General features: G+C 47.0%; 1 protein-coding gene across 1 annotated transcript in view; it reads left to right on the top strand.

Moving 5' to 3' along the window:
• The window catches only part of PKD1L2 (polycystin 1 like 2), a 100355-nt gene extending 87529 nt beyond the window's left edge, over nt 1-12826 (top strand). Inside the window, exons 36-43 of the mRNA XM_052656165.1 lie at nt 282-609; nt 2879-3012; nt 4627-4754; nt 7237-7397; nt 9053-9263; nt 10792-10893; nt 11401-11532; nt 12665-12826. Coding sequence (XP_052512125.1) covers nt 282-609; nt 2879-3012; nt 4627-4754; nt 7237-7397; nt 9053-9263; nt 10792-10893; nt 11401-11532; nt 12665-12826 — 1358 coding nt within the window. The remainder of the gene's footprint in view (nt 1-281; nt 610-2878; nt 3013-4626; nt 4755-7236; nt 7398-9052; nt 9264-10791; nt 10894-11400; nt 11533-12664) is intronic.
• The last annotated feature ends 2895 nt before the right edge of the window (nt 12827-15721 follow it).

Here is a 15721-nt window from a genome sequence, read left to right as displayed (position 1 = left end):
TGGAATCTGAAGTAGAGGGTAGGTAAGGGAAAGGACAAAAATGGTCTCCAAGATGTCGCCTGGGTAGGGTGTGTCATTCCTCAAGAGAAGTTATGCAAAAAGTAGACCAGGTCCAAGGTGGGGAGATGGTGATGAATGGTTGAATGTGGTTGGCCATGAACTTCTCTTGGCTGATTCTACGTGGGTACACTGGAGGTCGTGTTAGCATCCAGGCCAAAAAGCTTGGAATATGTTACAATGATGCTGATGGCTATATTTACCCATGTGTTTCTCATCCCCAGGCTTTGTCACTGATGGGAACGCCAAGCTGGTTGGTAGTGCCCAGATTCGCCAAGTGAGGGTCCAGGAGAGCTCCTGCCTTCTTGGCCCGCAGCTGCAGGCTTTTCTTGACAGGTGCCGTGCACCATATTCCCTGGATGTGGAAGACCTGTCAGACTATGGGGAAGGTTGGAATGCCTCCGTCCTCAACAACAGCAATGACTTTTCCCAGGCTTGGCGGTACCAGAGCCAGAGCCAGCGCCGAGGGTATCCCCTCTGGGGCAAACTCACCATGTACCGGGGAGGAGGTTACGTGGTCCCCTTGGGGACTGATCGCCAAAGTGCATCAAGGTAAGGCTTACTTGATTCACGTGCAGCAGAGGAAAGACATTTGCTTGATTCCAGGTCTGATTGGCGGGTGCAGCCTTCAAAACAGGGCTGAGCCAAGCTCATTTTATCATTGTGGGGAGGGCCTGGGGGATTCAGAGGCACTCAGGTAGTATTTTCAGGCCACTGGGAACTATGTAGTCTCCAAGTTGGAAGAGAGATCCTGCCTCCAGGATTCTCAGCCTGGGCACCAAGCCTGGTGGCCTCAGTTAGAAACAGTAGAGAGATGGGGAAGCACCACACAAAGCACCCACCACCAGGCAAGTAGGAAGTGGTTAGGGCTCTTAAACCTTAACCACAAATTTGCAAGTTCTGAGGTTTTACCTACTCATAAGCTAACATGCTAGTTTGTTTCATGGATGCTGGCAGAAGACACAAGACTCCTAGGTCAGAGAAAAAGGATTTCACTCCTCACAGCAAAAAACAGTAGCAGAGCTTCATGGTAATGGGACAGTCCCCAGGAAGGGCCATGATAGATGCTTGCCCATGCAGGGAGTGACAGTACCAAGGAGGAACACTGCATGTGGAGCACTTTATCCACTGTTCCTACAGTGGCGGAAGCAAGCCTGCTCTTTGTCTGAAGGAGGACGTCATCCCATTGCTTGAAGCTGCCCACTGCAAACTCAGCACTGAGATGAGGCCTGGGTAAAGCCCAGCCAGAACCTTGCGTTTCTGGAACACTCGGCATGAATGTGTGGGGACACACAGGGCTCACGCACACTGCCTCTCCCAGCACGCTCTAGTGTTGGTGGTTTGAAACCGGGCACTGCTCCTGTTAGCGGTGTAGATCCAGGTGAGTGAGTAAACCCGTGTGAACCCCTGGCTCCTCCGCTGCATTATTACAACATCAAGGAACAGAGGTAACAAACTCCAAAAGAAAACACCTGGCGGGGTCCCCTGGGATTAAGAACAGGCCAGAAATAGTCTATTTCCACATAAGAGGTGTTTTCCTGCCACTCAGAATTGACACATTCAGCAGGGTGCATACCCACCAGAAAAGTGAAAGTCGCTCAGTCACATCTGACTCTTTGCGACCCCATGGAATTCTCCAGGCCAGGATACTGGAGTGGGTAGCTCTTCCTTTCTCCAGGGGATCTTCCCGACCCAGGAATCAAATTGGGGTCTCCCACATTGCAGGGAGATTCTTTACCAGTTGAGCTACCAGGGAAGCCCCAAACTCACCAGGGATGGGGCATATTTTAAAACAGACCCATCATTACTGCTCTAATAACAGCTATTATTATTAATACTGCAAGCACACACACACATATTTCTATTTTCTCTTCATAATGATCCCGAGGCACTGGTGTTAACACCACTGCAGATGAGGAAGCTGAGACCTCGAGATGTTATCAGCTTGCCCACGAGGCAGGCAAGTTTTGAACCCAGGTCCCTCTGGCACATGCTGTTCCTACACCTGTGAGCAGATCTCTGGGAACTGGTTTTGTGAACTTTCAGCCCAAGAGGGACTGTGGCAGCTATAGCTGCTGCCTGCCAAGCCCCTAATGTTCTATGTGGCTCCTCTAACACCATGTCCTCAAACTTTAAAATGCGTCAGATACGAAGTACTACATATAAGATTGGGACTTCCCTGGTGGTCCAGTGGTTAAGACTCCATGCTTCCACTGCAGGGGGCATGGATTTGATCTCTCTGGTCAGGGAACTGAGATCTCGCATGCTACTCCACATGCCAAAAAAATAATAAAAATGAAAATGAAATAGACTAGCAACAAGGATATATTGTCCAGCACAGAGAATTATAGGCCTTACTTTGTACTAACTTTTAATGGAAGTTATTAAAATCTATAAAAATACTGAATCACTATGCTGTACACCTGAACTAACATTGTACATCAAGTATACTTTAAAAAGATAGACAGAGATGGATAATGGTTAAAACAAACCAAAAAACCACATCATAATCCCTTGGATGGCTCACCAAAGCACAGATTCCCAGGTCCCCACCCCCAGAGATTCTGACTGGGGAGATCCAGGGTGGAGCTTGAGAATTTGCATTTCTAACAAGTTTCCAGATGATGTGATACTAGCAGTCTGGGGACCACATTTTTAGAACCTCTGCACTCCTAGGAGCAGCCTGAAGGCCCTGGGGCCTGGGGCGCAGAGGAGAAACAGAGGGAGGAATCTTGACAGCAGGCATTGGGCTCCTCCCTGGGCTGAGAGGGCAAGGAGCCCCTATGTATTGAGACACCCCTAAATGCTCCTCTTCCCACAGAACCCTCCAGTATCTCTTTGACAACACCTGGCTGGACAGCTTGACCAGAGCTGTGTTTGTGGAGTTCACGGTCTACAACGCTAACGTCAACCTGTTCTGCATTGTCACTCTGACCCTGGAGACCAGCGCCCTTGGTGGGCAGGCTTGCCTGTGAACCTATCTGCATGTTCCAGATGATAGACACCCCTCCCTCTGGGCTAGGGCTCCTCACCCCCAGGCCAGAGCTCCAGGGCAAAAGGTTGTTTGGGCAATACTGCCAAAGGGTCTTAGTTCTGCCTTTGTCCCTAAAGGCAAAGTTTCAGGGCTGCTCCACCCTTCTTCCTGGCTGCCTGCATTTCTCTCTGGCCTGTCTCTCAAGTCTGGGAGACAGTTGGGGTCTGAAGGCAGCTCACGTTCTTGAGCTTTCCACTCTCCTGTGTGTGGGGATGGGGGCCTAGCAGTGAAGGGCTGGGGAGGGGGTGACCTGGTAACAGATAACTTCACCTAAATCACACTTTATTTACGGTATCTCAATGTACAATGCAAAAGTTACGTGCAACCTACACGTAAAAGTCCATTTTACATCAAATTCTAATACACACATACCAATATATTAAAACATAACTGAGACAAGGGCTTCAAAAATAATTTCCTTAACTACATGTAATACTATTTTGTGTTCTATTCTTTCTCTCCATTCCCTGCTTTCCACCCTTTTTTTAATGCTAATCATAATCCACTAAAAACAGTGATTTAAGGCCTCTTCAGCTAATAATCAATTTTCCTAAAATCAACCACCTCTTTTTTAAAAATAAAACTTTTAAAATATGACCTTTTTTTTTCCTGCCCACTCTTTGTGGCATGTGGGATCTTATTCTCCTGACCTGGCATTGAACCTGGGTCCCCTGAAGTGGAAGCACAGGGTCCTAACCACTGGACTGCCAGGGAATTCTGTAAATTACATATTTTAAAAAGTAATATTTGTAGTTCTTTTAAAATTTCAGGACTGTGGAAAGTGCAAAGTAAAAGGCTTTCAACTTTCATTATCATTCGCTACTGTCAAAAGTTTCTTTCAAATCCTTTTTGGGGGATTTATTCGGACGTCTTATAATTTCCTAGTTCTTTTTGCCATCTCTCTGGCTGTTTAAGAACCTTTTAAACAATTGTTCCCAACACAACCTGATTAATTTATTTCTACAAATGAGAAGCATGGTGTAGGTTTCTGGTCTAGCTGATTCAGCAGCCCACTGATGTCAGCAAGGTCTCAGGTGACTTGTATCTCTCCAGTCTGCCATTTTTCGGACTGGCTTTATCTTTACAGGCAGTAGCCTTATTAGTCAAATTGGTTTAGGAAAAGACATAAATGGATGAAAAAGAATTCTAAAAAGGTTGAATTTTAGGCATATTGGTTAACAGCTGAATTGATCTCCAGCGTTCTCTTTAGATGAAACGGCCTTAAACAGGCCAACTTGGAGTAAATTGATGTTAGGCAAGCAGGTATGCTGTGGCTGGAGGTGATGAGGGTACAATGGCCGATGCTGAAGGAAAAGGCCGGAGGCTGTCTTCTACTGCAGCCCCCCTTGTCCCGTCAGATACGTTTCTGGCCTTCCCCTTTCATTCCCTTGGTCTGTGGGTTAGAAGGACCTCTATCTTCTTTTCTGCCCGTGGCCACCCCTCAGAAGGGCTTGAGTTCACTTCCTCTCACTGATGACTTCCGGTATCGAGTGCGCATGTGGCCGCGGGTGAGGAAAACACGCTCTGCTTTGCAGGAACCTTCTTTGCACATGCGCACCTGCAGAGCCTGCACCTGTACCCCTTTACTGACGGCTGGCACCCCTTCGTGGTAGCCGCGGAGATCGTCTACTTCCTGTTCCTCCTCTACTACATGGTTGTGCAGGTGAGGGGCGGGCTTGCGGCTCCATGAGTGAGGACGGAGTGGGCATGCGCCTGCCTGGTCTCTCTCCCTACTCCCCTCTTCCTCTCAGGGGGCCTAAAGAAGGGAGAGGAAGATGTTCTGCTTAGCTGAGTGCCATGGCAATCTTCCACATTCCCAGCTCAGGCACCTCTCAGGATCTGAGACTTTAGGATGGTCCTTCCTGGGTGGTCTGTAGGAATTAGGGAAAATCCCCTTTCCCACATTTACCACCATGTTGCACACTGATCCATAAACCTGGATTACACATGGTCTCTAAGCACTGCCAATTCAAAACCACCAGCCAACAGTTACCTAATAGCAGTTTAAGTCCCTGCATTTCTCTAACAACATCAAAGGAGGCCCATCCACCACCCACCTTTCCTCTCCATAGCCCTCACACTCTGCCTGCAGCTGCTTCAGAAAGCCTCTAAAACTCTTAAATCCTTCTCATCACGCTGCTTAAACAGTTAAAAATCCCTCCATCTCTTTATAAAAGAGGTGAATTTAGCCTCTTACCAGCCAAACACATGTCCTTCTTCCAGAGGAGTGGGAAAGAGGAGGGAAGTGGAACAGACAACACAAGATTCTCTTGCATGTAAGGAAAAGGGCTGAGAGGGAGGGCGAGACCACAAACTGTTCTCATTTAACAATAACTCCTATTCCCCCTAAGAAAACAACTTATAAAAAAAAACTGATTAGGCATTGAACCCCCTAGTGGATCAGTGGTAGAGAATCTGCCTGTCCATGTAGGAGCCATGTGTTCAATCCCCGGGTTGGGAAGATCCCCCAGAGAAGGAAACAGCAACCCACTCCAGTATTCCTGCCTGGGAGAATCCCCATGGACAGAGGAGCCTGGCGGGCTACAGTCCATGGGGCCTCAAAGAGTTGGATATGACTTAGCAACTAAACAACAAAGCATTAAACTGAATGTGAAGCTCATCTCAGACAATCTGATAAAGAGGTTGTAAAGACAAATAAATCTCACCCTTGCATATCTTCAGGCAGATACACACCCACTCTTAAAATTAATGTTGATTAATCCTTAAGAGGACTTGGAATACCACTTATACCACTATAGGATTGTTTATACCACTAGAAGGCAATAGCACCCCACTACAGTACTCTTGCCTGGAAAATCCCATGGATGGAGGAGCCTGGTGGGCTGCAGTCCATGGGGTCGCTAAGAGTCCGACATGACTGAGTGACTTCACTTTTCACTTTCATGCATTGGAGAAGGAAATGGCAACCCACTCCAGGGTTCTTGCCTGGAGAATCCCAGGGACAGGGGAGCCTGGTGGGCTGCCGTCTATGGGGTTGCACAGAGTCGGACATGACTGAAGTGACTTAGCAGCAGCAGCAGCAGCAGCAGCAGGATTGTTTATACCACTAGTTCAACCTAAGTTCACCTGTTAATTGTGGTAGCCACCTGAGTTTGCTAACTGCCTTTACCAAATGGAAAAAACAGACTTCTATGTTTACAACAGGAGGTAATTTTCCAACTTGTAACCAAGTGGCTTGGCGCCTACCTTCCCAGAGAAACTGGGAGATAAGGGCTCTATCTTACTTGATGACTACATTTCAAAGAGATGACTCCTTGGCCCTTGAGAAAAAAATTTCTGACTTTTAACATTGGGCAAGAGGATTGTTTTTGTTTCCCTGATGGCTCAGACAGTAAAGTGTCTGCCTGAAATGCAGAAGATTTGGGTTTGATCACTGGGTTGGAAAGATCCCCTGGAGAAGGAAATGGCAACCCACTGCAGCACTCTTGCCTAGAAAATCCCATGGATCGGAGGAGCCTGGCAGGCTACAGTCCATGTGGTTGCAAAGAGTCAGACAAGACTGAATGACTTCACTTCCCTTAAGAGGATTGTTTAGCTTTAAAAAGATGTACATACATCTCAAAGTAAGGGTCAAGTCAGTTCTTATGTATTGGCTTTTATGTGTGTGTTAGTCACTCATGTCCGACTCTTTGCGACCCCATGGACTGTAGCCCGCCAGGCTCCTCTGTCCATGGGATTTTCCAGGCAAGAGTACTGGAGTGGGTTGCCATTTCCTTCTCCAGGGGATCTTTCCAACCCAGGGATCAAACCTGAATCTCCTGTACTGCAGGCAGATTCTTTACTGTCTGAGCCACCAGGAAAGTTCTTACATCTCAAAGAGGCAGAGAAAGAATTCACAATTATAAGTTTTCTAAAGTAAATGCTTTTTTGAGGGGAGAGTTTTCTTCCTCCCTTCTCCCCCTGCCTTTTTTTTTGCATCTGAGAGAATTAAGTGCTTTTTTATTAGATCCTGTACTTTCTCTTAAACACCCACAAATCCTGCAGCCCCGACTGATGATGGGGACAGGTGAGGTCCATGCACAGGATTGGGGAGAGGCCCCTGTGCTCTATGCATATGAAGCCAGGGCTCTGAGAAACCCCTAGGGATCCACAGCCTTTGTTAGAACCTCTGGCTCCTTTCCCAGGGCGATCTCCTGAGGAAGAAAAAGTGGTGCTATTTCCACAGCAAGTGGAACATTCTGGAGCTGGCCATCATCCTGGCCAGCTGGAGTGCCCTGGCGGTGTTTGTGAAGAGGGCCGTCCTGGTGGAGCGTGACCTCCAGCGCTACCGAAAACACGGGGAAGAGTAAGTGGCTCTGCCTCAGGCCCCAGCTCCTACCACTAACACTGACACTGCTGCCTCCAGCTCTGAGTGGCCCAGAGGGAGGCTTCTGAAATCCTGCTGGCCCTCAGAGGATCCAGGGTTACTCTTTAAAAAATAACTCTAGCTGTAGCACTTAGACTTGGGGTCTGAAGCATACACAACTGGACAGGACTCAAAGACAAAAACAGAATCTTTTGCAAATCTTACCAAAGCATAGGACTACGTGACACTCTGTAAGGTCCTCTCCGGCTTTGGGGGCAGGGTCGTTGCAAGTATTAGTGCCCAGTCAACCCACGTCTGCTACCATTCGCCAAGAGTCCACCCTGGGCTGTGCAGGAGGTACTAACGTTGGATCCTCAGGAGAAGCCATGGAGGTAGATGCTGTCATCACTCCAGTTCACAAATAGGGAAATTAGAGAGGTAATGGGACTTCCCCAATGCCACAAAACGAAAAAGTGGCAGAGAAAGAATTCAAACCTAGTTTATGTCTCCAGGATCTTGGTACTCACTCTGAAACATCCATTGATTGTATAGATATGGCTAACATTTATTGAGTCATTGTTGGATACCTTACACTTTCATAAAAAACCACCTTAAAAGCATTATCTCATCTACTTTAATCTTCCTAGAACTTCTAAGAGATGATGTTATCCCTTTTTTGCAGATGAAGTAATTGAAGCTCAGAGAGGTTGTCTCTGCAAGGTCACACAGAAAGGAAATGCAGAGCTTAGAATCTGAACTCTGCACTCTATCCTAGACTGTGTCCTTCATTAACAAACTTCATTCACAAACCCCTCAAAGGGGAGAAAATGGAAGGCAGGAGGTTAAACAGAAGGATGTTTTTTCTCAGGCATTATATACATTAAATGCTTTTATAAACTTCAGATCATATAATTTTTTTCTATAACCTGTTCGCCATCCATGTCCATAGATACAGGTATAAGTCATACTCCATAATGTACCAACATTAAGACTGAACTGACATTCAAAGGCAGACACAAAAGGGGCATGAAAGGCAGGGCAGGACGGCAGGAAGAGCCTGGACTGTGGAATGAGACACAGCTGGATTCCAACTCTCATTCTTCCACCACTAGTTTTATCACTATATCACTAGCTATGTGACCTTGTACCAACTATCTGTCCTTATTTGTAAAATGGAGATGTGATATCTCACCCGGTGGTCTTGAAGTTCAAATGGAACAATGCAATTGAGGTTCCTCAGCACAGCAAACGGATAGTACTTCCATCATTCCTTTAAATGTAAAGATGGTGTGGATACACACTCAGACAGGTATGCAGGAGGACGTGGCATCCAGTGACCCCCAAAGCAGAGGGGAGGCTTGTGGAACTCCCTTACTTCTGTCTTCTCAACTCTGGGAGGATTCCTCCTTTATCAATCTTCTTCAGCTCTGTGGCCATTAACCAAGATTGTCAGGTAATAGTCCTGTGACCACCACCAGCACCATCCCTTTTGTAAACAGGACGCTCACCCTCACCATGACCACCATCTCTTGAATGCCTGGCTGGGGAGTTAGGACAGCTCTGTCCCCAGACCATGATCAGGCTAATCTTGACAGATGAGTGCTGGCTGAGGCTCTCACCATCTCTGAGACCAGTCTCTCCATTTGGTCCCACAGAGTGATCAGCTTCAGCGAGACTGCAGCAGCCGATGCTGCCCTTGGCTACATCCTTGCCTTCCTGGTACTCCTATCCACAGTGAAGCTTTGGCATCTGTTCAGGCTGAACCCCAAAATGAACATGATCACGTCAGCTCTGCATCGTGCCTGGGGGGACATTTCAGGCTTTATCGTTGTCATCCTTATCATGCTCCTGGCTTACTCCATTGCAGTGAGTGGCTCCTTTGGGAAAACTTTCTGGGCTAGTCTCCTCAGAAGTAAAGGCTGCTCAGTGGTGGAGAGTTGGGGGGCTAGGAAAACCCTGGGAATCTGAGGGAGATGGTGGATCTTCTTTCTGAGTCTGCAGCCTTTCAGCTGGGAGCTCATGAACTGGTCACCCCAAATGGCAGAGGCTGGACACCTCGGTTGGATAAGAGTGAGGAAGTGTAGTCTCTATGACTGAAGGGACCAACTATCTGCCACGAAGGACTCCTTTCTTTACCTACTATGCCTTAAGGGCCAGTTGTCCTGACATCCGTTACCCTGACATGCACAGAGCCCTCCCTCAGGCCAGGGGATGCAGAGGTGAAGTGGGCAGTCCCTGACCCTGAGGTGGGGCAGAGATTGGGGACAGAAGATGGACATGACTGCAGGCCATGTTGGTGCCTGATGCCCTACACATGAGGCACGAACTTAGAAGGGCCGAAACCACTTCATTTAGCTCCTTAACACTGAGAGCTTTTTGACAATCATGCTCTTATGTGACTGAAAACAATTTTTTTGAACTATCAATTATTTGTTTTACTATCGAGTAAAATGAGAAACAAAGACCCTCTGCCACATGCTGATTTCCATCTAAAGAAGCTTCAGCCCCATCCTCTCCAAGTCTATGATTCCCACTGTAACCCAGGCTCCCACCTCTCTGCGACCCTTCACCCAGTCCCAACCCACACCAGCCCCCTTCCCAGTTCTCACCCTGCCCCATCCAGTCTCTCACCTCTGTCATCTCCCTGGTGTCCATACCATACAGCAGTCCATCTTATCCTAGACTTCACTCCACCTCTAACCTTTTCCCTGCCCTTTCCACCCCAGTCCTGGCTCTCACTCCACTGACCCCACCTCATCTTCCTCTCTCACCCTCAGAAATGGGATGAAGTGTGCTGAATAAGTGATGGAGGGTATTGGCTAAGAAGCTGGAATCTGGCTTTGTTAAAAGTACCCCATCCCATCCTTTAATTCATGCGGATTTTTTCAGTCCTCCATCTGCAGTGTGTGGGCTCCAAGGACACTGCAGTGTCTTGTGGGGCCAGGAGTCACCAACTCAGGGCCGAGGAACTGCTGGGCTTCCCTTTGATGCAAGAGCTATGGGGAAATCTTTGAAGAGGGGGTAGCTATGGTGAGAGGAGACCATGGTGGGGAGGCTGGTCCTGCCCAGGCAGAAGCCTGTTGTGCATCCAACCCAAATCCCCCAGAGCAAAGAGGCTGGGGCTGCAGAGAGCGCAGCACCATTACTGAGCCTTAGAGTGACCATCTGGGAGACCACAGCAGTGGCCTCCGAGTGTTGGTGTGTGAGCCCAGGTGCATGTGCATCCCCTACAGAACTAAGTGTGTACACACACCCATTTGAAGGCCCTGTGACATGGACAGTATTGCCAGGCCAAGGATGTGGCTGATCCAGACTGCTGACTCTGCTGTCAAACAACACCTTTTGGGGGTGGCATGGTTTCTTTCCTTGTTCATAAGGACTCTTTCCTTAACAGTCAAACTTAATCTTTGGTTGGAAACTCCGTTCCTACAAAACCCTCTTTGATGCGGCAGAAACAATGATCAGCCTTCAGCTGGGAATCTTCAACTATGAGGAGGTAATGGAGGAGAGAGGCAGTGAGGGGGGTATGGATATTACCATCAACACCAAACCTTTATGAAAATTAGAGAAAGCACCCCTCAAATGCCTCCCCAGTGGATGTCACACCTTGGGTCCATGACCTGGCAAGCGCAGGGCAACTCCACACAAATAAAAATGTTCCCACAGCTCACCCTGGGGACCCCTGTCTACAGAACATCAGACACTGGCTAATCAGGGGAAGGCTGTGCTGGTGGGTGTCTGGAAGGGAATGCTCCTGAGGCTAGCCAGAATGACACCCGTATTGGAAACGGCAGCAGTGGGGAAGAGAGGGGTTGCCCTTTCCATCTCCGGGCAGCTTTTGAGAGCACTGCCCACACTCTCAGCCCCCAGGCAGAAGGGAAACTTCCTGGCTCCAGGATCTGCCTAGCTCTAAGGACCAGCTTCCCTCTGAAGGTGCCTACTGAGGGAAGTGACCACTAGCACACAGGACCCTGAGGGATGATTCTGGTTCTCTCCCTGACAGGTCCTGGACTACAGCCCAGTGCTCGGCTCCTTACTAATTGGGTCCTGCATCGTTTTCGTGACATTTGTGGTGCTGAATCTGTTTATCTCTGTCATCCTGGTGGCGTTCAATGAAGAGCAAAAAAATTATCAGGTGGGTCCCTTTGGCTTGGTCTTCAAAAGTCACTGATCTTGAACTAAGAAGAGGCTGGCTGAGCAGCATTAGACATTAGGGGAACCAAAGGATCACTGTAGCTCAAGGGCCTCATTTCACAGGAAGGGAAATGGAGGCCCAGAAGGAGGAAATTAATTCCCCAAGATCATAGCAAATGAAAGGCAGACTAGAATCACGTCTCCAATTCCCAGCTTGGGACTCTGTTCATTACATCGGTGATTCCCAGCTATGCCTGTACACTAGAATCATCTGGGGGCTTCAGGAAATGCCTGCTACTTCACCTGAGGCAAATAAAAACAGAATCCCTGGGGGAAGGATCCAGCCACTGGTATTCCTAAAATTTCTTGTGTGGTCTGCATGTACAGTCAAGACTGAGAACCCCTTGGATTTAGGTGATGACAAACAAAAGTTAATATTTCATGAAGTGGACTGTCTCCATTCAGAGATCTGCAAAATGGGGTGTAAGGCAGGAAACTTTTATAGGATAAAGAATAAAGGATAAGGAAGTAGAAAATAGAAAATATCTGATTGGCCAGGGCCACAGAGTCAGCCTTGTTTGGGGTGAGAAGGAAGAGGAATTAAGTATAGAGCCTGGAGTGGTCTGGCGTCTGGGGACTGGCTGACTGGCTATACTGCATTGCTGGGGGAGCCTTTACAGAGACACAAAAGATATCCAAGTTTCAATTTGCTGACATGGCACCCTGGGGAGGAGTGGCTCCATCTTGGGGATAGAAATTTATTTCAAGATGTCATATGGTCACTTTGGCTTTAATTTGAGAAACCACCAAACTCTTCTCCATTTCACATTCCCAGAAGCAACACATGAGGGTCTTTGTACACAAATTCCTAATAGCCTTTGTTGGGGGTGGTAGAGGACATCTTGTCATTTTCAGTGGAGGGGAAGAAGGAAATCCCTGGGGATAAAGGCAGGAGTGAATACCCTTAAGATTCCCAGAAGAAGGTCAATTCCAAAACAAAAGCAACTCTAAACAGTGATATCACTTTGGCAGGGACCAAAGTGGATGATAAAACCATGGTTTCCCCATAAGAAAGAAAAGCCCCTGAAGAGAACAGCTCTACATCAGTCACATGGTTCTTTCTCCCTCTGCAGCTGTCGGAGGATGGAGAGATCGTCGATTTGCTACTGATGAAGACACTCAGTTTTCTGGGCATTAAATGCAAAAGGCAGGAGCCTGGAAGCAGCAGTGAGCAGCCTGAGTTGTTGTCTGAGGTCTGGCACCCTCAACCTGTTTCAACTGTGCCCCCAATTTAAGCTGTTGGTCCAGGCATGATCTGTAGAATAGGGGAAGGCCAGCACATTAGGCCTACACTTACCAGTGATTCTGTAATCTCTCCAGGTTAGTACTTTTCTGTGTCCATATTAGAGTCACCAAGCCTGGCAAGCAAAAAAAGATAAGAGAAATACATACATATAGTTGCCACCACTATGATACTGTTCAAATGTATTTCCTCCTAGAAATAAAACAAATATTGTCTGGAGTTCATGGGGAAAAGATCCCCTCTATAGACTAATTATTTCATCTTCTTGGTCAGTCAGGAGTTGCCTTTGAATGATTCTAGTTCAGGGTTTCCCAAACTGCGGTCCAACAGATGCTAATGGATGTTGTATTAGTTTGCTAGGGTTGCCAGAACAAAGTGCCACAAACTGGGTAGCCTAAAACAATGAAAGCGTATTGCTCCACGGTTCTGGAGGCTAGAAGTCCACAACCGAGGTGCTGACAGGGCCATGCTCCTGCGGCAGGCTCTATGAAGGAGCTCCCTCTTTTAGCTTCCAGCGTGTGCCAGCAATCCTTGGCATTCCTTGGCTTGTAGGTGCGTCACTGCAGCCTCTGCCTCAGTTGTCACATGGCCTTCTCCCCAGTACGGGGGCTGGGACTTCAGCCTATCTCTTTAGGGGACACAATTCAACTCATAACAGGTGTCGTCCTCCCTTAAATGTTTCTAGATCAAATGTGGGAAACACTGGACATACAAATTCTTTAGCATGGGAATTGTTAGAGCTTTTAATATGCTAAATGCATATGGTGAATCTCTTGGGATAGTGTGAGCAATAACATGTGTAATGATTCCCAAACCCCTATAACCAAGGCTTCTGGTATGACAGCACTTCAATCAGGGCTAGTGTTCTTTAGGCAATATTTTGAGAACTGCTGATCTATACTAGTGGTTCTCAATCTTGCCTACATGCTAGAGACCCCAGACTTCACCCCAATTTATCTATCAGCATCTCTGAGTCACAGGCATCAATATTTTTTATGTCCCCTAGGTGATTCCAATGTGCAGTCAGACATGATAAACATGCTTTAAATTCTGAGAACCATAGATCTAGATAATAAAAGTCTTCCAGGTAACTGTGAGGATAAGTGTACATTTCCGCTCTGTTGCACAGTGGAAGCACCTGATGAATCCTTTCCAATTTATCCTGTCTTGTCTCTCCTCACACACCCATTGGAGCAGATACTCTAGGTTACCTGCCCCAGATCCATTCCATGCTTTCCTCCTTGCTGTCAGAATCCTGATTTATTCAAGTAGCCACTACCCTTACCCCATGTGACACACAGCAAGGTGAGGCTGCAGCCACCTCAAAGTAAATCTCAGTCTGTCTTGATAATAGCCCTTGACAATGAGCCATTTAGGCTGGCCACATGATCCAGTCCCACTCCAGTACTCTTGCCTGGAAAATCCCATGGACAGAGAAGCCAGGTAGGCTGCAGTCCATGGGGTTGCTAAGAGTTGGGCACGACTGAGCGACTTCACTTTCACGCATTGGAGAAGGAAATGGCAACCCACTCCAGTATTCTTGCCTGGAGAATACCAGGGACAGAGGAGCCTAGTGGGCTGCCGTCTATGGGGTCGCACAGAGTCGGACACGACTGAAGCGATTTAGCAGCAGCATGATCCAGTCTGGCCAATGAAAATTTTGAAAAAAGGTCTCTGGGACACTTCTGGGAAAGGTCAGTTTGGTAATAAAAAGAGATGAGCTCAAGGGCTGCTGAACACTGTCTGGTATAAGACTGCTGGAACTCTGACAGCTACCTTGAGACCATGGGGTACAATCTGAAGATGGCAGAGCAGAAAGATGAAAGGAACATGCATACTTGATGAGGTCTTTAAATAGCTAGTGTAACAATGAAGCTGAACTACTGCCAGTCTTCTATCTGGATGAGAGCTTAAATTTTCTTTTATGATGGTTGAACCAGGATCCCACTCTACTACTAACAATGGATCCTTTACAAACAAAGAGACACATAACATGACAATGCACATAAAACCTTGGGGGATTTATCTTCTATCCACCCCAAAACCCATCATCCATTATGTATTTTGTCATGAGCTACATTTTCAGATACTCATCAAATAACTCATAGCAAAGTGTACACATGTCTTCTGAAAATATGGCACAGAAATCAACCCAAACACATACTGTCTGTTTGTTTTAAACAGGAAAAGTTCTAAGATCTGGATTAGTTATAAATTCTTCATTTCTTTTTCCAACTACTCCACTTCTCTATTGACTGTAAATATCAAATTGTAAACTTCTTCCATTGTATTTCTGTGAGAGAAATAAATATATCTGCACAGAGAGATGAAGTGAAGTGAAGTGAAGTGAAGTGAAGTCGCTCAGTCGTGTCTGACTCTTGGCTCCTCTGTCCAGGGGATTCTCCAGGCAAGAATACTGGAGTGGGTTACCATTTCCTTCTCCAGGGGATCTTCCTGACCCAGGGATCGAACCCAGGTCTTCCACACTGGAGGCAGGTGCTTTAACCTCTGAGCCATCAGGGACTGTCACAAAGAGATGAGCAGACCCCTTTGAGACACCTGAAAGAAATGACCACCTAAATTTCCAGGTGCCTGTACCAATTGTATAATGAGATGACCTTTCACATCTCAAGCCATGGATGCTACAAAGATAATCAGATGGAAAAAAAAATTTTAATCCCCAATGCTTGTTACATTAAGAAAAAAAAAAGACACACTTCCTACTGCTTTGGCATAAGGGCCCATGACATAGCCCACAGATTGATAAGTGACCCTGTTCTTTGTATCAAATGAGTTATTGAAGCTGGGAATAAATATTTTAGGGGATGGCTTGCATTATGCTGAAGTGACTTGCAACAAAACAATAAAAACAGAACACTGACATTAT

The sequence above is a fragment of the Budorcas taxicolor genome, chromosome 18 (assembly GCF_023091745.1).
Source record: "Budorcas taxicolor isolate Tak-1 chromosome 18, Takin1.1, whole genome shotgun sequence".
Classification (NCBI taxonomy): domain Eukaryota; kingdom Metazoa; phylum Chordata; class Mammalia; order Artiodactyla; family Bovidae; genus Budorcas; species Budorcas taxicolor.
Note: the sequence above shows the minus strand (reverse complement) of the source record. Positions and strands in the feature narration are given on the sequence as shown.